This window comes from Blennius ocellaris (genome assembly GCF_963422515.1).
Source record: "Blennius ocellaris genome assembly, chromosome: 4".
Classification (NCBI taxonomy): Eukaryota; Metazoa; Chordata; class Actinopteri; order Blenniiformes; family Blenniidae; genus Blennius; species Blennius ocellaris.
The window spans coordinates 15,214,094-15,237,757 of NC_137653.1; the positions used below are offsets into that span (position 1 = coordinate 15,214,094).

At 42.4% G+C, this 23,664-nt stretch overlaps 4 protein-coding genes across 7 annotated transcripts; 2 read left to right on the forward strand and 2 right to left on the reverse strand.

Annotated features, from left to right (window-relative positions):
- The first annotated feature begins 877 nt into the window (after nucleotides 1-877).
- On the forward strand, nucleotides 878-9,489 carry dnajc14 (DnaJ (Hsp40) homolog, subfamily C, member 14). The gene is made up of 7 exons (XM_080495628.1): nucleotides 878-981; nucleotides 2,532-3,957; nucleotides 4,061-4,167; nucleotides 4,468-4,587; nucleotides 5,325-5,485; nucleotides 5,637-5,739; nucleotides 6,156-9,489. Exons 2-7 carry the CDS (start codon nucleotides 2,770-2,772, stop codon nucleotides 6,448-6,450), a joined length of 1,974 nt encoding a protein of 657 aa, XP_080351754.1. The 5' UTR covers nucleotides 878-981; nucleotides 2,532-2,769; the 3' UTR covers nucleotides 6,451-9,489.
- Nucleotides 9,490-11,239: 1,750 nt separating this feature from the next.
- inpp1 (inositol polyphosphate-1-phosphatase) lies at nucleotides 11,240-17,390 on the reverse strand. Of its 2 annotated transcripts, none has more exons than XM_080495241.1 (6): nucleotides 15,851-17,390; nucleotides 14,787-14,992; nucleotides 14,630-14,690; nucleotides 13,145-13,345; nucleotides 12,880-13,054; nucleotides 11,240-11,822 (listed from the first exon to the last, which is right to left on the reverse strand). In XM_080495241.1, the coding sequence occupies exons 2-6, from the start codon at nucleotides 14,988-14,990 to the stop codon at nucleotides 11,324-11,326; spliced, it is 1,140 nt and encodes a 379-aa protein (XP_080351367.1). In that variant the 5' UTR covers nucleotides 14,991-14,992; nucleotides 15,851-17,390; the 3' UTR covers nucleotides 11,240-11,323. The 2 variants fall into 2 exon arrangements, with proteins under 2 accessions (XP_080351367.1, XP_080351368.1); XM_080495242.1 differs by having other exon boundaries at nucleotides 14,787-15,035.
- On the reverse strand, nucleotides 15,951-23,226 carry LOC308129323 (bile acid-CoA:amino acid N-acyltransferase-like). Of its 3 annotated transcripts, none has more exons than XM_080495239.1 (13): nucleotides 23,120-23,226; nucleotides 22,324-22,533; nucleotides 21,238-21,337; nucleotides 20,746-20,936; nucleotides 20,489-20,664; nucleotides 20,243-20,359; nucleotides 20,033-20,118; nucleotides 19,798-19,891; nucleotides 19,626-19,706; nucleotides 19,225-19,360; nucleotides 18,838-18,934; nucleotides 18,455-18,481; nucleotides 15,951-15,994 (listed from the first exon to the last, which is right to left on the reverse strand). In XM_080495239.1, the coding sequence occupies exons 1-12, from the start codon at nucleotides 23,178-23,180 to the stop codon at nucleotides 18,478-18,480; spliced, it is 1,353 nt and encodes a 450-aa protein (XP_080351365.1). In that variant the 5' UTR covers nucleotides 23,181-23,226; the 3' UTR covers nucleotides 15,951-15,994; nucleotides 18,455-18,477. The 3 variants fall into 3 exon arrangements, with proteins under 3 accessions (XP_080351365.1, XP_080351366.1, XP_080351364.1); XM_080495240.1 differs by lacking the exon at nucleotides 15,951-15,994 and adding an exon at nucleotides 16,025-16,054; XM_080495238.1 differs by lacking the exon at nucleotides 15,951-15,994 and having other exon boundaries at nucleotides 18,030-18,481.
- On the forward strand, nucleotides 17,342-18,020 carry LOC308129504 (protein S100-B-like; the record flags this gene model as incomplete). Its single annotated transcript, XM_080495448.1, has 2 exons — nucleotides 17,342-17,500; nucleotides 17,851-18,020. Coding segments are annotated over 2 exons (309 nt in total), but the record flags the coding sequence as incomplete, so codon positions are not given.
- Nucleotides 23,227-23,664: the final 438 nt, after the last annotated feature.

Consider the following 23,664-nt stretch of genomic DNA (forward strand, 5'->3'; position numbering starts at 1 on the left):
TGTTTTATACCATAAATATTAGACCACAATAACAGAGCTCTGTGACTCACTACATACATCTGTACATTAAAAGGCCTGGGATAATCTAGGCAGTCCACTCGAAAGACGAACTTTCTCATTCGCAACTCTTGAAGTTTCTTTGTTTCTTCAACGTCAATGTTGTAAATGGTTGTTTGCGGAAAAGTGAAATAATTGGTCAAGGAGTAACTGTGATGTACTAAAAGACATGATGGGCTTCATTGAGCATATCAATGCCTCCCACTGAACCTGTTATTGTCCCCAGGGCCACATGTCCCTCCCGTCCTCATACTATGTGTAGGTCATTTTGCTAAATGTAATTAATTATTTGTTAAAAAGGTTATGAAAGAAGGGTTGAAAATAATGCTATACACATTTTAAAATAATGTCAATGGTAAATGCTATGGAATTGCATTTTGAAATAAAAAAAGCTTAAAATAGAAAACCTTTTCAGCACTAATTCTAATATATCCTTGTGGTAGACTTTCATGGTAAAATGTGACCCTATCTGTGGCTCTGGTCTCAGAGAGGAAGATCTAAACTAAGGTACATCCCGAACAGTGTCTCTCACCCCATACTTTCCTTTCTGTTCTCATATTAGTCACTGTAAAGCTAGTATGTATACATTTTTAATACTGCTCATTTATTGTTAACTCTCTTTTCGATTTATTATGTGCGTGTTCTATCCTCTGAGGAGGATTCATTCGATTCCCAATTCATTAGGGTTATAATGAATACAGAACAAATACAGAAAATGAAATACAGAACAATTCGCCTCTGAAACATTGGGTGGCGGTAGCGTCCCTCTCTTCGTGCTGAACCGTCAATAACCAGCGAAGAAGAGATTGGATGAGGAAGAAGAAAGTGGAATAAAGTAAGAAGGGGAGCCGAAGAAGAAGTGGCTAAAAAAACAACACGGACACTCTGTCTGTTAACAAACAAGGTTACACGATTATCTGAGAGGTACATGTGCCATCCAGTTTGTCTATATGAGAAACGCAGAGTACTTTTCCTTGTTAGTGGAGAGGTCCGCTGTTGAAAACACGACTTGTGGTGAAAACCCTCAGGAAGCCGTTAATATTAGCCGCTTCAGCTCGCTGCTTGCTGTTAGCTCGGAGGAAGCTGTCTGATATTCGGAATGCGGTAACAGTAACCTGCTGTGGTGTCGCTTTTTAATCTTCATTTCAGGCTTTATTTAGTCTAAAATTTGTCGGGTTTGCCTGCCAAGGGGCACGCTAATTTTAGCTCCCATAACGCCAGTCAGACCTTCTGCTTTGATTGCTTCGTGCTAACAAGCTGCTAACACCAAACCGACGTCCAGAGTCCGAAAAGCTGCTTTGTTTACATTAAACTACAGGTGACACTGACCGTTCTCGCCTTAACTTAGCTGTTTTTTGCACTTTTTCTGTCACTGAAGCTTGCAGTTGTGCTTACCCTCGTATCGAGACACATTTCGCTCGGCTCTTTAGCTAACTTAAGTTAGCAAACACAACACGACTGTGAATGAATCTCGTGTTTGTCGCTCATTAAAGCATGGACCTCTAGAACTGCTCGCCATATGACACACGGAATCATACAGCTTCAACAACACCACGCTCGTCGTTAGATGTGATGTATACCATTTTCAAGAAAGCTTTAATCAAACTTCGTTTATCGACCGGAACAAAAATGTGTCGATGTCCTTTATTTGCTCCTGATCAGCTTGAGTGAATATAAACTATCTGTGTGGTCTAGGTATCATCGAGACATATTCTGATGTTCTTCAATTTGATCTTTACTCTAAATTATTTCCATTTGTGTAAGATTTATCCTAATTGGTATACCGATTGTGCACAGCCCTGGTATATTGTACTATAATCGTATTTACAGTTTGAATCTTTATCCAGTATGTAGGTAATAATTTTGTCTATTTCACTATTTTAGTCAAACACCATCAAACAGGTTATTAGAGATGTTTGTGTTGTATAAATTGTCTATGGCAGAGATGGTCTGCCTGGAATGCCCCCATCTTGCATGTTTTAGATGTTATCCTGCTTCAAAACAAATTAATCTAATGGCTGTCTCATCACCAAGCTTCGAAGAAAGCCTCAAAAGGAGCCCCTCACTGCAATCAGTTGTTTTGCAGGAGGGAAACGTTTAAAATATGCAGGACAGGAGCCCCTGAGGACCAGGGTGACCACATTCCTGGTTTCGAAGACTGTCGTCCTCTTCCTGTGTTTGAGAGAGAGAGAAAAGGATAACTTCTGTATGTGTGAAAATACCTAGATTGAAAGACGGCTGTCAGTTTTTTACAAGAGATTTAATGCCTGAAAAAGCAACTTCTGAAAGACCCGTCACACTTAAGTGATACAACCAATATGACCGGACTAGTTAACACACTGTAAACAGTGTGGTTAAGGCCTGACTGTTTCTCGCCCTCCTTCAAGTTTGTGTCCGTGGCTTGTTTCCTTGACATCATGTAGCTGCGGTTGTGACATAACTCCCTGTTGAGTGATACATGTTTTACTTTGCAGGAGACACGCTCCATCATGTGAGTCGTCCAACACCCCTCCGTACTTTATGTATGGCTGCTGACGTGTGTGGCCGCAGCCTGAACTACGAAACCTCCCGCTTCCCAGTCGGCTTGTTTCTGAGAGAGTGGGCAAGATGCTGCGGCGAGGCGCTCGTTCAGGAAGCCATCTTCAATGAGATTACAGCTGTACGGCACTCCAATCAAACAGCTGTTAGGAGCCTGTAAGCATTGAGAAAGAAATGGATGTCACGGATGCCGACGAGGAGATGCCCGATGGCGTTTCTACCTTGGTTGCCGATCCTAGTCCATGGGAGGACAGAGAGACTGATGATGACTGCGAGCAGGAGGAGAACACGGCCTTTCTCAACTCTCAGGAAACTCCAAGCACAGCTCCTTCGTCACACGCTGGAACCGGTGAAGAAGATTACTGTGGATCCATGGAGGCCAAAGAGGATATTGAGGAGGTGTCGGATGGCTTTGAACATAGAAAAGGAGATCTGGAGGACTCGCAAGTTATAAACCAAGAAGAGGATGAGGCTGCGAAGGAGCAGCACATGAATGGAGAGTCTGGTTGGAGGAACATGGGAGGTAGAAGGAAGTGCAAACTGCGGAGTGGCGCGTCGGTTTTAGAGCAGAGCGGTCAGAATCCATTCTCCTCCATGCAAAAAGGTAATATTATGTCAGGCGGTGGTCGGCACAAGCAGACTCGCAGACGTAACCACCACCACCACCAACAGAACCGAGGGCGCAGGCGAACAGGCAACCAACTTGTCTTGGCTTTCAAGGAGATGCTGTCGGAGTCGGTGAGCGTCTGGTGTATATCCTGCATCCACATGATGATTGAGATCATCGTCACGTTAACTCACAACTGTGGGGTTGGAGTGGAGAAGGGCATTGTAAAACTCCACACTTTTGGACAGCGTCTTCTTGTGAAGATCACCGACGTACCAGGAATGAAGGCGGACGCCAGCCGGCTTCTGAGTCGTATGAAATGCATGGGAGCGGACATGTGGGCTAAAGTAGTCTGGTCGGTAAAGTGGATAAAGACCGCTGCCTTATCTTGTTTCGGACTTTTCTGCGTGCTGGTGATTATTGGCTCCCAATGGGCGAAGGGCATGCTGGTTCACATCGGAGGGGAGAGGGGGAAATGCTGTTGGACGGCATTTCAGGAGTCCAGAATATGGAAGAGCGTTGCTTCCCTGCTCGACAGAGTCCGGAGGCTTTTCAGGAGAGACCGCCGCGTGCCTCCGTCCACACCCGAGTCACCTGGCAGGGCCGGGAGAGGCCAGCCGGGCCAGGAGCTGGAGAGGCTGCTGGCCCTGGCTGAGGTGCCGGAGGACGAGCTGGACCCCTTCACGGTGCTCGGCGTGGAGGTGCACGCCACAGAAACAGAATTGAAAAAGGCCTACAGACAGTTGGCCGTACAGGTATGCGTTTAAATGTTGCTATCGAATGACTATTGAATTATTCTGAGTTCATTTTATCTATTCCTTTAAAAAAAAAAAAATTCCTGCATCCCTCCTCTTGTAGGTGCATCCGGACAAGAATAAACACCCACGAGCTGGAGAGGCGTTCAAAGTACTGAGAGCTGCCTGGGACATTGTCAGCAACCCAGAGACACGACGAGAATATGAGTTGTGAGTACAGAAAATCCTTCGATTGGAAGTCAAACCACGATAAAATTATAACTAAAGTTCGTGTTTTCAAAAAGACATCGCGTTCCCCTTTCTATGTTACTCTGATGCTGTTGTTTTACAATATTATTACTCATAAAACGTACACAGCAATAGCATAGTGGCGCAAAGAAAGTGTGCTGTTTTGCAATTTCTTTGAAGATGTTTTTTGTTGGTTTTTTTGGGCCACAAAGTCTAAATGCTGTGGTGAGTTTATCTCCTGTCACCTTGTGTCAACAATTGGTCTGTTTGCTTCCTGCACAGGAAACGCATGGCAGCGACTGAGCTCTCAAAGTCCATGAACGAGTTCCTCACTAAACTGCAGGACGACCTGAAGGAAGCCATGAACACAATGATGTGCACCAAGTGTGAAGGAAAGCACAAGTAAGTCGCCGGGTACTCATCATCATCATCATCATCATCATCATCATTATTATCAGATCAAGTTCAATTCCACATAATTGCGTTCAACACATACATTTTTTTTTTTTTTTAAATACTGTAGCTATATCCCGTGTGTGTGCAGTGTGTGTCCCCCTCATGCATAAACTGTTTAGAGTGTGTGGGTCCTGGTTTGAATCCTATTTAGCCTCGTTCACACTGCAGGGAAATGCGACCAAATTCAGATTTTTTTTTCACGCCAGACCGAGGCCTCGATCAAACGTGCTAGCAATTTGGATATTTTTCTTAATGGGACATTGACGTGTGACTGACGCCATGGATACGTGCTGGAGGAAGCGCCTTCAGCCAAAATGTTGGAAGCTGTGCTCTATTTTTTTCCTCATCCTCTCGTCATGTCGTCTCGACTTTGTTGTCTCGCATTTAACGACCACTTGAAAATGGATCAACACTGCTGACCTGTGTTGCCAGATATGGCGGTATCGCTCAATTTAAGCCAAATTGTCTTACCTTTTTACATGGTGTAGTTTGTGCATTTGTGTGGTTATGGTGTGTTTTTTTTATTTGTGTGTGTGTGTGTGTGTGTGTGTGTGTGTGTGTGTGTGTGTGTGTGTGTGTGTGTGTGTGTGTGTGTGTGTGTGTGTGTGTGTGTGTGTGTGTGTGTGTGTGTGTGTGTGTGTGTGTGTGTGTGTGTGTGTGCGTGTGTGCGTGTGTGCGCGCAGACGGTTTGAGATGGATCGTGAACCCGCTGAGGCCCGGTTCTGCGGCGAGTGCCATCATTGCCATAGCGCCGAGGAGGGTGACCTTTGGGCCGAGTCCAGCATGTTGGGTCTACGAATCACATACTTTGCTTGTATGGATGGCAAGGTGTACGACATTACAGGTGAGGATCAGCTGTTGGTTGAAGACTTTGTGTCTCACTCATCGTTAACAAAGAAAGAAATCCAAACGGCAAAGCAAGAAATTGTTTGGGGTTTTTGTTTTTCTTTTGTGTTTGTCTCCGTGTATTCATTTGATCTGCCGTCATGTTTCAGAGTGGGCCGGTTGCCAAAGAATAGGTATTTCTCCAGACACACACCGTGTACCGTATCACATCTCCTTTGGTTCCAAGAACAACAGCAACGCCACGCGACACAGGTACGTCCCGCAGGTGAAACATAGACAGTCGAGAAGAAAACTGAGTGATCGAACAACAGACGCGCTTCTCTTGCAGTTGCTGTTGGAATTATCTTGACTGAGTCGATGCATAACTTTGTACTCACACAGCCACTGCACATTGTACATTCAATTGACAAAAATGCTTAAATATCAGTAGTCCGCTGTTAATAGGGTCCTACTTTAAATGATATTGGAGGAGTGTTGTGTGTTGTTGGATGAAGCTTTCGGAATCTTAAATATATTAACAGAATATTAAGTTATAAAGCTATAAACTCCACACCAAATCAGCCCATGATTTTTGTTCTTTCATGCTTTTGTCACATAAAGATTAATAAAAGCAGAGACATTAATAACTCCTCCACAAAAACCCTTGACCGCTGTAACTTTCCTTGCAGAACGACTTCAGAGCACGCCCCGGGTCCCACAAACCCCGCCGACCTGCAGGACTTCTTCAATCGAATCTTCAAGGGAGGACCACCGAACGACACGTCCGCCAACGGGAGCTTCTTCCCTTCAGGTCCTCCCCACAGCCCCCCGCCCGGTGCTGGAGCTCCCCCGTTCTCCCCTCCTCCGGGCCCGACAAGCTTCTTCATGCCCGGCGGTCAGCGGCCAGAGCCCGCCGAGTCTTGGCCCGAGGGCGGCAAACCGCCCAGGAGGCGGAAGAAGGTCCGTAAACCCTTCCAGAGGTGAAGCCCGCCGGCTCGTCGGCGCTCGGAAATTGCGACACAGGGACACAACGAATACCGGCCATGTCTGTCTCTCGCCTGTCTGTCGGCAACGTCAAGGTCTGAACTGTTGAAGACTGGTGGAGGTGAAGGTGCGGCCAGATCAGCCAGGGCAGATGGAGACGAGGTGGCGAAGAACAGACGGCGAACTGAATACTAAAGTATTTGAAAGAGGGGTTGAAGGGATGGTGCTTTACCTCTCATTTCACTTTACATTTTTTTTCGTTGTGGGTCTTAATGATGACTGTAGCCTTGGCATCGAAGCCCCTTATGAGGATGCTGTAATGAGACATTTTCCTTTTTTTCATAATTTCCTGCCAAATTCTTCATTGCATGATTGACTCACCTGCATCTTCACACATTTGTTCTCTCACATTTGTTGATGTTTTTTTTTTCATAACGAGGTTCCTCCGAGACGGGGGCTCCAGGCAGAATGATAGCCGAGGAGAAGGTTACAGTCAGTGGGACTGCGAGTAACGGATCACATTCGCAGAGAAATTGAAGATAGCTGTCTGGGCACCGGCGTCGGGTCAGTGTTACTCTCATTAGTGGCAATTAGCTCCGTCTCTGGATCTGCTTCTACGCCCACCAGGTTTCAAAGAGTGAATCGAAACTAGCCAAAACCGAACACATCTGAACCAGTGAACAATAACGATACTTCGGCGTTTTTCCCAAAAGCGGAGCAATTTTTAGCCCATCGAAAATTTAAACGCAGTGGTTCACACTTAATTTGTAACAGACACAATTTTGGACCGGCATAAAAAAAAAGAAAAGTAATGACCTGTTGCATTTGTGTCAGTGGACATGGCGTGTGGTTTTATGGGTTAGTGTATACTTTAGCACAGGCAGTGCCGCCATTGGAAATTTCAGTGCTGATTAGTTTGTTTATGCATTTGTAATTTTACAAAATCAACATAGAGCACTGTGCAAAAGTTTTAGGCGATCATGAAATGCATAGTAAGAATGTTGTTCACACAATTTTGAATTAATTTAAATGTATATGCTGGTTATTCACTTTTTAAGTTTAAAAATGCAAGCATCCCAACATTTTAATTTTTTATTTTTTTTAATTGCCCAGCTCTGCCTTGTGCCACTGCAACATAGTGGGATGACAGAATCAAGCAGCCACTGAAAAGAAATTGATTCCATCTTTTCAATTTGGACTTTGTATTGAATGACGGTTGTTCAGTGCCATCATGTTTCGTTGGACAAGTTTGGTAAGCAGGTCAAATCAGGGACTGTGACCTCTGACCCAGATAAGAACAAAACAATCAAACAAAACAATCTCCTCTACTCGTTTCAGTCGTCTCGGCGACTCCACGCAGACTCTTCAGTCATGTGATTCAGATTCACATTAAATAATAAAATAATCCAAACAACCAATTCCCCCCCCCTTCGACTTGGCGTTGATGACATCACCTGCAAAAACCGGTGGCCGGTTGTGTTCGGTTGATGCTTTTGTTTGACGCACTCCTTGCATACAGACGACACTTTAACGTTCGTAGCTTAATTGAGCAGATTTGTTTTTGTTTACACCTGACATGAAGATTGTGAGACTGTAGTGATATGGCAATTATCTGCGATAAAGCATTTGATACGTCTTTTTTTTTCTTCTTCTTTTTTTTTTTTTTTACATTGTCAGCTGATAACGATGAGTACAACGTCCATTGTTATGTTGTCCTCTTCTCTTGTGTTAATTTGCACACCCACCACTGTAATAACATCAGAGGGAGGTTTGAACAGTCATCTGTGATTTAGCCGACCCAGACTCCTCCAGCTGCAGCTGAGTAGGAGGTGTAGCTCGCTACGCTAACAGCTCACTTGCAAATCGAGAATTTATTTGGTCTTGTTTTTGTTTTATGAAGTCTGAATGTTAAATGTGTGACATTTTTATTTTTTATTTTTTCCGAGCAACACCATTTGATTGCACAACCGACACCACCGATTACTTTTGAGGACGACATACGACGGGGACAGTTTGATGGGATTGCAGTGAAATTGCAGAGGAGCCCTTGCTTGCAAATGTTCCTTTAAAGTTTGTTTCAGGACGGGACTGCAGGTTTGCCATTTCCATCTTCACGTGTCAAATTGTTTCTCGTTCTTCAATATTTTAGTAGTTTCCCAGTTTGAGGAGTGAAGTCTTGAGACGTTCTCTAAAGCAAATCGGTTCCTCATGGTTAAATATGAAGTTATACGTTAAAGTTTGGCAAACTCTGATCAATATGGACTAAAGTGTGTTTTTTTCTACCTGAGCAGGATAGAAGTTTGATTACTCAAGATCTTGAAGGTTTTATTTCTCTTTAACGAGAGGGCCACATTGCTTGTCTGGGTCCAAAATTCTATTAAGTTACCTACATCTCATGAATATTGTCGCAAAGCTTTTAAAAAGCTTAATGATGAGCCATTCATTACAGTCTGGCGTCCTCCTCCCGGATTGGATAACATCAAAACAGAAGTGGCCCTGGAGAGCTGCTGTCATGCATTTTTTAAGTTCTGCTCTGCTCTGAGACACCACAGTCATTTCATACATCATCATTAAGCTCTTCAGAAAGCTTTGTTTAAAAAATAAATACATAAAAAAAGCTTTTCAAACCTGGCGTGTTGGAGCAGAGCAATATCTGAAATGTGGAAGACCCAATAAGAACAAAGTCCCATAGCTGGAAAACTTAAGAATAATATAAATAATGGGGAGGGAAACACACTGGTGTGTTTTGTTTCTTTCCATTATGCAGTTTGGATGTTATCAAACATCACACGTTTGTCCGTGACTCGGGGAACACGCAGGTCTGCATGCCAAAGGTTTCGAAAAGTCCATGGATGAGCCCACACGCTGGATTTATTTTTGGTTTGGATTCTTTCAAAGTTTAACAGAATATGCAGAATTATTGCAAAAAAATAAAAGAAAAATGTCAGACAATCATCAGGGTTTTTTGTAGGGAATAAAAGGTGAGTTCCCTGGCTGGCAAAATAGTTTAAAAAGAAAAATCTATCACTGTTGGGTTTCCTTTCCCCTGCTTTCTCTGGTTTTTCAAAAATAAAGATGATTTCATATATGCACAATGTTTACCGTTTTTATGCTCGCGCGTGATCTATCACTGGCGGAGCGCGTCATTTTAAAACACGGAACAGGATGAACAGGTCTACATGATGAACATCTCGATAAGAAACGTTCTGCCTTCAGAGCCACCGGAGCTAAATCTTTCAAACTGGCTTAATATTTAATTTTCCTGTAAACCCAATATGAAGACTTCCACGTCACCGTTTTACCTCATATGGCTTTTCCACTCTCTGACCTTTTCACCAACCGTGCTGCAGCCGTGAAGAAAAGAACGGGCCTGCAAATCCCCCGGGCTCCTTACAAGGACTGGTTTCAGAGAGGTGCAAATTCCTTCACATTGCTGTATTTGACCGTTTCATTCGTGCGACTTACTGTTGGCCCCCTTGCGCGTTGGAACATTTGTAAGATCGCCTTCATAATTGCAGTTTAAGCAAACGTGTCGGATCAGTCGGAAGCGGTTTTCCTCGTAACTATAATAACTCCTCAACTCGCAGCACAGAGACAAATTGCTGAAATTCTGAGCAGGTCTGTTTTCACATGCCGGGAGAGAGTGGGGAAAAAGTTGCGAGGAGGATCAAGAGACTCTGGATGTTTTCCTCATGAAATTCTGTGCTCTACTTCCTTAATGCATAACTTTTTCCCAGAATAACTTAAAAAAAAAGTTCTCGACCAAGTGTGAGACACACACATGTTCCTTTACAGTTTTCTGAAGAGATGTTTTTTTTCCATATTTTCTACAAACTCTATGAAGTCCCCAAGTTGCGTGTTCATACTAAACTTTGCATAAAATAAGCAGTCAGCTTGAAAAGTTAAAATGTTGAAGTACCTCTGGGGACTAATGGTGTATTCACATGTAAATAAGTGGAAAAGTTCCCACTTCCCAATGGAAAGAAAGCATAGAAACAGTCATACTGGTATCTGCCCATTGGGAAGGTGGCAGGTTTTTGCTCCCCAATGTATTAATTATGACGTTTCCCCCATTGCCACTGCAGAGAAACAAGACAGTTTGCATCTTTAAGGTTAAAAGAATGACTTTGAGTGTTAAAAAATAAGCCGAATCGTAAATGTGAGAACACACACATCTCTGGAGCGTTATTTCATTCCCTTCTTGTTTGTTAGATATAACTCATGAGGCGCTTGTTCGCCTCGGTTCGCCTCGGTTCTGGTCTAACGACAGTAATAACATGGTGCTGCCGGAGGAGGCCATGTTGTTTGTTTGTGGTCGTGTGAAACTGAGAAATGGGACTGAACCAACTGGTAAACATCTCTCAGCTCCACACTGCGTGAACAAAGCAGGTCAGCTTGGAAAAGGTTTAAACATTCAATTTATTGTAGTAGCGCTCCAGAATATGAAAATATATTTAAAAGTCAGCATAATAGGTCCCTACTAACTGTCAACGCATCAGCTTTTTCTTTTTAAAAGTAAACATTTACATGTTGATTTGCATTTGGAATGAATACTACAAACCTGAGCTGTTGATAAACTTGCAAAGTGCTCGTCTTAATAGCTAATAAATCTGGTACGCAGAAACGAACAGCTCTTGAACACAAGACAATATTTGCAGTGATGACTCTGGTCGTGTCTGATGTTCACGTTGCAATCTGCATACATGTGGTTTCAAAAAGAGACAATAGCAATCGTGATTATAATATTCAATTCTGAACACCCCCCACCCCCCCCCCCCCCGCCCTTCTTTATCCACTAAAATAGAAAACACGATTATGATAGTATAACAACAATAAAGCTTCAGCTCTGTGCCAAAAGCCTCTATTCCGGGATCTACAGCTTGTCTTTCAGCGCTCCGATGACACTGCTGAGCTGGGAACAGTCTCGATACGCCACCAGGCCGCCCCGATTGGCCCAGCGGTCCGCTCCTTTGCACTCGGCGGAGGGCTGGTGGTACGTCAGTTCCGTCTCGTGAGCCGGTGCGCCGCGGGCGGACCGGAGACTCTTCGTCAGGTCCACCACCCCCCCTCCCAGAGCCCGGAGCAGGGCGTGAGGAGCGCAGGAGTCCCACTTGAAGGTGCTCCCCTCTGAGAGCACGTAAACGTCAGTCAGGCCCTGAATCACGCACAGGACCTTGAAGCCGGCTCCGGAGGCGTACGCCAGCTTGCCGGGGCCGCACAGCGACGCCAGGGCCTCCTTCACCACCGGCTTCTCGCTGGAGCTCAGGACCACGGACAGCCCCCGCCGGCCTCCGGCTCCACCTTTTGGTGGCGAGATCGAGCAGGCGTTGGTGCCGCCGTAAGAGACGCCCCAGAAGTGTTTACCTTTCCAGCTGGGATTGTAAGACAAATCAGAGGAAAGAAGAGAATTTGACATCAGCGGAAACGCAGTGACTAAACGCACACACCGCGTCACTCAAACGTCCTCGGTTATCAGTGAGTCACCACTGTTTGTATTTGTCTAGATGGAACAACACGTTCGTCAGCTGTCCGGCACCATCGATTCAATTCAAGGTAAAATGTTAAACAAAAATCAAGCCATGATGCATTAATATGGTTCAGACTTCCTCTCGTGGTGCCATGTGCCAGAGAGAGCCCATCTTGATAGGGATTGGCTAAACCCCTGATGACACTATCTAGGGTTGGACTGTTGGGCGCACACACTTTTTAAAAAAATCGAAATAAGCCAGGAAGAGAGGTGACAGATTTTCTTCACTTGTGGGGCGTCATTCCCAGGTATGAAGATGCATATTACTCTTACCAAACCACGGGAAAGTGAACTTTGCATAATATGACCCCTTTAAAGGAGGAATGAGTCAAAAACCATACAGAAATCCATGTAGCGTTCCAGGACCAGGGCGGTCCTTCCACTCATCCACTCATTGTGACCAGATATAAATGCGTATCTCTACTCCAGTTAAATGTTTTCAAATTTGATGTGAATCAAATGCCGAGTTTTCAAAACTCACATTATCAGGTCTGAGGACCCAGAATCGGATAATAAAAAATGTACATGCAGTGCAAAGCATGCTAAACATTACTGTGAGCAACACAATCAAATTAATGGCGTGTGTGTGTATATATATATATAAATATATCCCAGTTCAGGCAGTTAGTCCATTACACCGATTGTTTGATTAGTAAACATTGTGGAACACAGCAAACCCAAGATGCCACCAGTGTTGCTCCCCTCTCCCCATCTCCTCATCGCACTTGGAACTTATCGTGTGAAATATTCTGTCCAGAGCTGCTGTTTTTTCCTCGCTCTGTCCGTTTTGTTTGTTCAGCAGGTTGTAATACATTAACCACAGTGACTGAGAACAACCCTTCACGACACGTATGAGGAAACATTTGATTTTACGTCAGTCGCGGTCATACAGATTTGCCTACCTTCCACCTGTTGGATCTTTGTGGTTGAAAGGCTGGTTGATGACGCCCATGACGGGCTCGCCTGTGCTGCGGAGATAAACCCCGATCAGAACCAGCGCGCAGTGCAGGCCTGAAGGCGACAGGCGGCCCTCCTCCAGCACTTCCTCCCGGCCCTCGATGTATTGGCTCGTGGCGTCTTGATAAGAGACGATTGCACATGGCGGTGAGCTCGGAAATTTCACGTCCGCGACGTGTTTGACGCGTGGGCGCCCTGCTTGTCCCTCACCTATGGGGTCGATCCAGATGCCGAGCTCAGAGGGGCTCAGGGGGACCGTCAGGCCGTCCGTCTCGGCCTGGATCGTTGCCGGGTCTTGGTGGATGGCCCGGGCCAGCAGAGACGCCGCCGTGTGATCGCCGTCCAGCACCGTGGCTAGCAGCGCGGCGGTCTCCTCCTCCGTAGAGCACACGGTGACGATCACATTCTCTCCTGGCCACACAAAGCCGGTCAGGCCTCGGACACGTTGCAACAAACTACGTTGTATGGATTGGAACTTATGAACTGATGTGTTGGCGTTATGTTTCAATACCATAAAGTGTGTTTTTATCCCTTGTTCATCTACTGACTCTAATGAATATTGTGATAAGAGTATGTATTTTTCTTATACAATCCTATATCAAATAATGAAGCTTCTAAGTCTCTACAGCCTGATACCAACTATCAACACAGATGTGTGTTTCATGGAGACCTACTCTATGACATTTCAAGCTATTGTTTAACAACACAAAAAGTGTTTTCAAACTAGTTGTTAGACAGACAGATTTATACACACCTCGTATATATATAACCGCATTCTGCAAGAAACGCATGGTCACATCAACACAGTGGAATACAAACGTCATAGTATTCACTAACGCCCAATTTACCGTCAGGACTGTAAATATGTTGACATATTTTCAGCATTAGAGGGTCAATAATATTGATCAAACAGTCAATATGTGCGTTATGTGCAGACAATCAGCCTCAATCTGAGTTTAAGTCGATGGAACTTGTATAAGGATAATTCCTTCACCATTCACCTGTTTTATCTCGAAATACCTTCAATATAAAGCTTGAAGTCACAAGCTCATTACTTCAGCTACACAACTCCCAGATTTACTAAAATATTGATCAAATACACACAAACTACCATAGCTTAGTGGGACAACTGTCCAATCACAAACAGGACTCAGCAGCATTTGTCACATGAAAGCTTTGTAAAGCCCAGGTTTACAATCTCAAAACAAAAGGTTTCCTAGTAAATAACTGAATTCATAAGGGGGATTTCATACAATCCCCTTGAGCTCAATTCCTCTCTTGCACTGTCGGGTTTGATCGTTTGTAATTCTGTATTAGATTCTTCTGTTGAAAAAAGACTCTTGGTTGTTTACATTTTTTTTTTTTAATCCATTGTGCTTTTGAATACGCAATTACACACCTAACAACATAGTTTAGTGAACAAGATGCAAAATTAGTATGATTAGATAAATGAGTCAATAACAATCTGTAAAAGTGTATTAAGATCTGGATAAATCTGCTCCCTATTCCTCCTCTTAAGATAGGTTGTGCCTAGCAGCTTTAATGTGAGAATGTGTGTAACTACATGCAAATAAATAGTGCGTGTAACAAAACTACCATAGACCTATGAGAGTGGTTCAGGACAAGTTTGCTTTTGGGAACCAAAAATGTATCGGTTAAAAAAAAAAAAAATGTAATTAATGAACTGATTATTACCGAGCCCATTTTCAAACTTGTTCGACTCCTCTCCGTGAATGAAGCCAACCATTTCAGGAAACTGCACCGAGAAAGATGACAATATTAAAGTGAAGCAAACACACGTTCCATATTGTGGTCATCCTCCTCATCTGTGTTCCACAACGGTCGGGCCTACCTGGGCGCCAACATCGTGCCGGATCATCTCTTGAATCACCACATCGGCGAGGGTCTTGAAGTCCTGGACGAACTTCTTGTTCTTGTCATCCCCAGTCTTCTCTTGAACGAGGAGCTGAAAGAGGGGAGCTTCCTGCCTGCACACCCGAGCGACGTTTGCAGCTTTCTCAGCCACCCGGAGCAGCAGCCTCAGCAGATCAGCCATGCCTGCACAAAAGAAAGAGCAGGAGAGGGTCTCAGGATGGAAAGTCTGTGTGTGAGAAAGAACGAGAGAGAGAGAGAGAGAGAGAGGGAGAGAGATGGAGGTCAATCTTTCACATGCGGAGCTAATTTTAGCCTCAAAATGAAAACAGGGCATTTCTGAAAAAAAAAAAAAAAAAAGGAGTGTGATGGAGGAGATGTTATTTCAGGGGCTTTGTAGATAAATATTTTCTCTTGAGGCAAGTCCAGGTCACAAACCTTCCTAAACAGCATGAATGGGAGGCAAAACTTCCTGTGAAAAGTGTGCAAGCCCCGGTAATTTAACTATTTGATCTCACAGTCCTGTGGTTAAAAGGTGAAAAACATCAAAGATGGATAGATAGATAGATAGATAGATAGATAGATAGTCAGGGCGAATTTAACAACACTGAACACCAGTGTTTATTTATCCAAATTGTAAGTAGATGCTCATACCAAATATTTACACACTCCCACAAAAACAAAAAAAAATAAACAAACTGTAGGGCTCTAAAAATACTGGTGTAGTGATGAAGTGAGCATTATGTGAGCATGAAGTAACAAGTGGGTGCCACCCACACACTCCTCAGTGCTTGTAGTAGTAATGAAACTGCATTACAGCCCTGCACAACAGACAGACCTTCACGAAACATGACGACCACTATATTTGGTATTGGATCTTTTTTATCCGTTTAGAATCTGCAGTTTAATTCTGTTCTGTGGTCGTGTGGGGAGAGTTTTTAGCTTAGCATTCCTATGGCTGGATGATATAGCTATAATCAATTTAAGCTTAGAGGAAGAAGAAGGGAAAAAAAGAAAACAAGGCTGAAATGACTGAAACCTTACCAAACCCAGGTAATACACAGCCTGTATTTTCTCCCCTCGTCCGTCCCTCTCGGTGGCCAAGATGTCCCGTCAGAGGAGCCGTCAGCGGACACGGAGAATTGACAGCGTCGGGAAGGAGCGAGAGGACGCCGAGTTTCACTGAAACTGCGGCGTTGCGGCTCTTAATTAACGCTCTGGTTTTCTTTACGTCAGCGTGAGTTTCCGCTGCTCGGAAGGGCGGACGCTCCTCTCACGGAGAGGGAGGAAATACAAGGAGAGGACAAGTGCGCAGCCACGCGGACAGACGCACGGCTGCTGGTTTAGTTAAGGAGTAGACAAACCCGGAAACACGGCCGCGGTGCGTTCAAGGACCACTTTCACGTTCACGTAATCCACTTAGTCGCCCTATTCGTTATTGTTACACACCAAGATTCGATAATACACTTAATCCATTCAAATTCAACTGCACACACACACAACTTGTGTTTTCTTTTAAGGTTTCAAATTACTCATCGTTAGATTCACAATCCCACAATCTAGTTTAATTTCAATGGGACATTATTTGGAATCCCCACAAACCCAAAGTGCATTGGCATGTAAATGTAATTCACAATAGATTTAAAGTCATTATCGCAGTTGTTGATTTCAACCTATCCTACAATCACCTAATAAACATAATTAGTTAACTTTAGTAGTACATACATATTTACATAAGATCAGGATCTATTATATTTTTCTTTTAAGTTGCCCTTTTTATTCTTGATGTTTTGGTTATTTCATAACTAAGCCACAGATCATTCTTGGTCATCATCACTCGCTCTTCTTGGCAAGAGCTACTGAGACTGCAAACGCTGAGGGATTTTTAAAGGGACATTTCAAATGAAACCTATTCTCTTGTCCGTTCACCCATGTGGTATGTCGTATTCAGTGTTATGTTGTTTAACACATGAAATCATTCCACTCCAATGGTAGCACTGTAGCTTGGAACATGTTACCCTCATCAACTGTGATTTCTAATGTTTTGTAAAAGACTTATCTGTCTGCACATTGTCAAACTAATTACTTTCACAACCATTTGCTATAAGTACGCGTGCACAAAAAAAAGCAAGTTGTTTTTGTCAAAGCGAAGCGCTGACCACTGGTGTCCATTAACCATCCATTACACAGTAGTTGGTAGATGAGTGGCCTTCATGCGGTCGATCAATCCATTTAATGTTCACTGTCACTTGGGCGAGGCATACGGCTCTCTGCTGGATGAGCAGTCAGTTGCACTTGGGATTCTTACAAGACGAAGACACTTGAAAAAATGGAGGTAGGAGCAATACATTTTCTGATTCTTCTGATAGAAAATACATTTTATTTCATTTCAATTGCTATTTTCAATCGTAAAGCATTATTGAATGAATGCATCTAGTTTTTTTTTTTTACAAAGAATGAAAACACAAACAGGCATTAATGAGCACTATGACAGCATCTTTGTGTGGGAGTAAACCATGAAAGGAAATTGATTAAATCTGTTTGAAATCTGTTTCAAAGGACCACACCTCTGACCTGGAGAGTGGTATGGTCACTATCATTCAAGTTTTCCATAAATACTCCGGTCACAAATGCAAGCTTAAGAAGGCAGAGCTAAAAGAGCTGATCAACAATGAGATGACTCATTTCATAATGGTAAGATATGGATTTAAAATGTTTTTGAAGAAGTACATTTCTCTTGCATAAACTCTCAGTGGTAATGGAGACTTATTGAGCATGATCATTTTTGTGTCTACTCAGAGAAATAATTAAATACATAAAAAAAACTGTACTGGAAATGACAGACATTGTCACAGAATGGTACATTTCAGAAGTTAGAGCAGTTTCCCTGCTTTATGTTAATACAGCAGGGAAATATGTTTTGGCATGTATGTGAGATAAGCTCCAAGTACAGTAGGGAAATATTTATTTTTCCCCGGTGTTGCAAAGTTTAAATTCCATGTCCTGACAATCTTTTATTTTCTTTTAATTTTTCCCCTGAATAGAAAATCCAAGAGAACGAAACACTGGATGAACTTTTTTCTGATCTGGACCAGAATGGAGACCTGGAGATCGACTTCAAAGAGTTCATCGCCCTCATCGCCATGGTGACCTCAGCCTGCCATGAACTCTTCGTCCCAAACTACCACGATTAGTTAGCGTGTACTGTATACTGATTACACATACAAATGTTTTAACGGCTGAAATGAACCTCTCCCTATCATTTAAGTGTTTCTGAAAGTTTAGTGTACCACAGGGTGTCGGAGATGATTGTGACTAATTCTGACATGAATTATCATAAACACTTTGTGAATAAAAATATGTATAACTGATCAAGACATGTGGAAAGTTATATATTTGATAGGCGTGAAGAGTTTTGCCGTTGAGCCCAAAAACAACCAGTTTAAAAATGAAAAACATGTATTAAGTTGTTGAAAACATGTAGAAAAGTAATTATTGCTCTGACAGCATCTTTGTGTGGGAGTGAATCATAACGCGGAAGTGATTGAAGCTGTTTATTGCAAGCCTGAGGGACCTTGAGTAAGCCGGGAGACTACCATGGTTACTATCATTCAAGTTTCACACCTACATATTTGAAAAATGTCTTACCTGAAGAAAACAGCTCAAATAGCTCATCTGTGGAGGAGAAAAGTAACTGAAACATTTTCAGTGGTGTGACTGAACAACAAATGTGCAGTACCACTTTGCCTCCCTAAAGTTCCCTTAATTTTGATAGTGTTAAATTGTTGATTTGGCGAAGTGAGTGAGCAAATAGCTACCTCTTGTGGAGAATCTGAATACCTTACTGACAATAATGAGACACAAACCACTTCCAGGAGGGTTAAAAATCTCTCAAACCAACACATTAGTCTTCCCTCTTTTTTGTATTTGCATGTGAAACTCGTACATAAAAAACACAACATGTTTTCTATTTACAGTACGAGTATGATGCTTGCTTTGTTGACAAGACATTTCAACACGTTTATGATCACCTTCTCAGGTTGGTTTCCAAAAAATCCAACATCTTTTTCCATGAATCCTCTTGAGCAGCGGCATGAGCTGCTGGGTGACCTCCCCACTCACACATCACTGCCAGAAAAAAACCCAAATACAAGACATACAAATATCATAAACAGGCTCTTGCCATATGCTGAGTTCAAAAAAGGTCTGTGAATTCTGAATATAAACAGAATGTAATGACTCTCTGGCCATATACATCCAATAAAATTTGAATGAAATAGAAAAATACAACCTTTCAAATGTTGAAACTGCAAGAAGTTCATTTGTATTTTAGAAATCTGGCAGCTTGAATTTCCTTTTTCAAAAAAAAAAAAAAAAAAAAGGAGCACTGTGCAATGTCACTGTGCAATAAAGCTCACCTTTCTTTGGTTTAATGGTCCAGAAGGAGGCTCTTGCATGTGGTGAGTAAGGAGGTTCTATCAAGTGACCAGCGTCACGGTAAGACAACCGGGTAAACAGCTGAGATTTTCCAACAGACTTCAGGATTTCCTCGATCTAATGAGCAAGAAATTCATGTAAATTTTTTTGTGTGGAAAAGTAGTCAGAATCCCAGAAAGCCCAGAATCAGGTGGGATTGGCTCCAGCATCCTGTGACCCTGAATGGGGTCCAAGGATGGATGGATGGATGTTTTCAAACAACCGTAAACACGAGTGATTAATGTATTACGTTTTAAATGTCATTTTCAAGTGTTTGTCAACAAATATACTCAGAAACAAAACATGATACATTGCCATGTATTGTGAAAAAATGTCAACGTACGAAGTCAGCATGCTCACTGCTTGAAGTGCTCAGATCATCTTCCCCCACGATGAACATCAGTGGACAGGCGAGGTTTTCTAACTGCAAAAATTCAAAAACTTTTGATGGTTAAAAAATGTGAGCGGGTTCGTGCATTTGTGCTGATGTCTGAGAGGCTGATAAAACATATCACCTTCACTCTGTGTTCATGTAAAAGGTGAGAAGGTAATTTGGCATCTACGAACTCGACATGACCCTGATCATTATACTTCCAATATGTGTCGCCACTAAAAAGACAAAACAAGAAAAATGGAATTTATAAATAATTTGAAAACTACTTCAGTAATACATATTTTCTCAGTCTTTAACCTCCCAATATCCTCTAGTAAAACATTTTAATTTATACAATTTTACTATCTTGGTTTTACCCGGAACTGTGGTTATTTAAGCCCTCTTCCTCTGGAAATGGAATTGTGCTTGCCGGTGGTCCATTGATGCAAATCAGACATGATGGCTGGAGAGAAGAACAAGCTGCATATTGATCCAAAGACTCTCAGAAGCTTTACTTTCACATTGTATCAAAGCTATTTGTGCATTCTTCGTGTGAAGAACAGTTGCCAGAGATTCTTGTGACTTACGTTAACGCCACATTGAGTGGCAATGCGAAGAGAAACGTAAACTCCATATGAGAGACCAATGATCCCAATTCTCTCTGCGTCAACCTCATCATGATTTTGAAGGAGCTGGAATGATGACTGTCCAGAATAAATGTGATTGATGGGAAGGAATGGCAAAAATGAACATAAACATAAAACATTTCAAAGGATATTTTTGGCAAAAATGATACAAAAGCAGGCCTTGGATAGTGCAGCACCTTGTCTTACCCTGAAATATGAATCACCAACATTTAATTGATTTGTGGGGCCAGGTATGTCTTTGTGTCCGATGTAGGAAAGACAAAGACAGGCGTACCCCTTGGATGCCAACAGGGCAGAACGATACTCCGGAAGTCCTCCTCCCATTCCCCACAGATCCAGCACACCTGGAAATGGACCCGGTCCTGCAGGGAATCATTACAGTGCAATCCTCCATCATGTCACAACAACCTTGCAGCCATTGTAAGAATGCAGTAAATGCTCACCAGGGGGTAAAAATAGAGTGCCGACAACCCCGTTTTGACGGATCTCTATTCTCCTGACTCCTGGTGCCATGTACCAGCGCTCAGTAGTAACAACTGCCAGTTCAGGGATCTGTCCCCCACTGGGAGAAACATGGCCCTCCATGAGGGAGACGTGCACCCGGTATGGAGTCTCCACGTCTTTTTTCCTCAGTCTGTTTGGAAAACAAACACATTTTAGGGTTATCTTTATTTTATCAACAGACAAATTCAGCTCTGAATAGCTGAAAATGGAGAATAAATGAAAGTCACGTCACGTAAGAGTTTATCTACTGAAAATCATTGGAAGGGAAATGGAAAATATGTCAATAAGTTGACCACCGTGTGCATGAACAACCACAGCAGTCCATTAGTAACATGATCTGATGAAAGGAGACATATTAGGCTTTGAGAAAGTGTGTGAGGAGACAGTTTGTTTTTCCCACAGTGCTCAGCAAATTCTTTTCATGGTCAAACCTTAAACCTTGTCTTCCTCCAGGAGCTGGCTGCAGTCCCCAGAAGAGACCCATTGGCTCACAGCCAAGGTAGGAACCCCCCAATGAAATATCACTTGTCACTGTTAAAGTACAAGAAGATGCCAAGAGGAACTAAAATGCAGGTAGGACATGAAATGATGGCAAAAAGTTTTTCTTTTTTTTAGATCTCTGTCATAAGCCCTTATATTATTAATGTAACCTTTACTGACATTTACAGCAAATATACTTGAAAATCTTCATTCATTTCAGGGTTAGGGTTGCATTCACAGACAAAACCATATACATACACACACGTATCCATTTGATGATAATAAATAATTAAATTTTAGATTATGAAAATATATTCATATATATTTATACAAAATATATGTTTAAATATACACACACATATACATCTCATCTATCTGATTATCATGCCTAAAAAGCGGAAGGGAGAAGCAAACTTATCAAGTATTATTTAATATATTTAATAATTATTTTTCTGTATTAACGATCATAACTCATAAATTCATTGCTAATGGTAATTGAAGCAATTTTGCTGTTTTATCAATAAAACAATTTAAATAACAACTATGTGCACAGCCCAAATCCAAAAGTTGGGAGTTATGGTCATCTGTAAATAAGAACAGATAACAATGTTCTGCAAATCTCGCAAACACAGCATAACATAAACAACCTAACAAATGTTCAAACTGAGACATCTTAACATTTCATGAAAAAATATGAAAATTTCTTTATTTTGATGACTGAAAACCAAAAGTAGGCACAGGGCCATTTTATTTTACTTTAGTATCATCTGTTCTTTTAGTATGATTCTGTAAATGTCTGTAAAGAGAGGAGACAGTTTGCTGGGGATGTGGAATCGACCAATTCATCAATTTTCTGCATTTATCAAGGTATTTTTGAACTTCAAATTTAGAATGAAAGAGTCATGGAAAAGTAAGATGGTGAAAGACCTGACAAAAATAGATCTTTTTATTTATATAAATGATCTTTCATCCATCCTTTCTACTGTTTCATCTACTTTCACTTAACTGTAAATGTATATTTAGTTTGTTTTACTCACAGTTGACATTGCCGCCTGCATTTGTGTTGTAATGTGCAAAGGCCTCCCACAGGTCACCATCCTCACAGTGCATCCTTGCACACACTGTGACAGGACTGTGTGGAGGCAGAAAGCGGCCCTTTATGTTGATCTGTTCATCAATGAGGGCACGAGCAGGAGCCGCTGTCAACACAGGAGCTTGTTTTATGCTGCTCTGCCAACGAACTGCACCTACAGACAGAGAAAAGGAAACACATGAAATACCACAGAACTGACTTCAAAGTAAAATATGCAAGGAGTGTGTTTCATATTCTGCTCTGGTAATCTCCACTCCTCTGTCAATCAGTGCTAATGTCCTGGACATGTCCTGCTAATGTGTGCCTTTGGTAACATTATGTACTGAACCAAGTGTAAAGTATTGTGATAAACATTACCATGTCTAAGCTTTCCAACATTCCAACATTCTAAATATTCAAATTTCTTACAAACTCACTCTAGCCTAAAACTGAGACTTGTGTGATTCAGGAATCACAAACAAATTTTTGGAAGAGAAGATCCTACACAATGGTGAACTAACACAAGACATTTCATAGTAATTTCACATTACATGAGGCAATGGTTGCAACAACAAAATACCTATACCATTTCTTATTACCATGCAATTGATAGTCTGTAGATAAAAACATTCTGCTACTTTACCTTTTAATTTAATGTCTCAAAGTGAGGTGTGTATATTTACATATCGATTCCAGGTTTACAGTCCCAGGACAGAGACAAACACTACATAAGGCAAAAAGAGAATAAAGCAGATTCTTACCCACGGCATGCTGAAGTCTCACCAGGCCTCCACGTACAATGAGACGTGAGATCATCCTCATATCTTTTTGCAGTCAAATGAAGCTCCAGGCTTTTATTTGTCCACCTTGTGATCATTCAGAACAGAGGCCAAATATCAAAAACTATGCACACTTATTCAGTGATCGCGAAATACGTTGGACAATAGAAATGCCCTTGGTCCAGTTAATATCCTCTTAAAACCGGTCTCATGTCCAGATTTCCGCTGCTCTGCAAAATGTGGCATGGACTTCCTGAGCGGAGGCGGGTCTCAACGAGACGCGGAGTAATCAGTGAGGAGAGCCATTCCACAGTTTGCAGCCAGCGAGGATGCTCGGGAAGTTAGCATTGCCGTATTTTACGCTCAAAACACCGCGACGCATCAACGTGGATGTTTGCAAAGCCGTTATAAAACGAGGTGCTCTGCTGCCAGACGTCACCGTTTTAAAACGCCAGCTCGCGGAGGAGAACGGTACCGACATCAAAACAATGAACAGCAGCTCCTCCGCAGGAGCAGACGATTCACAT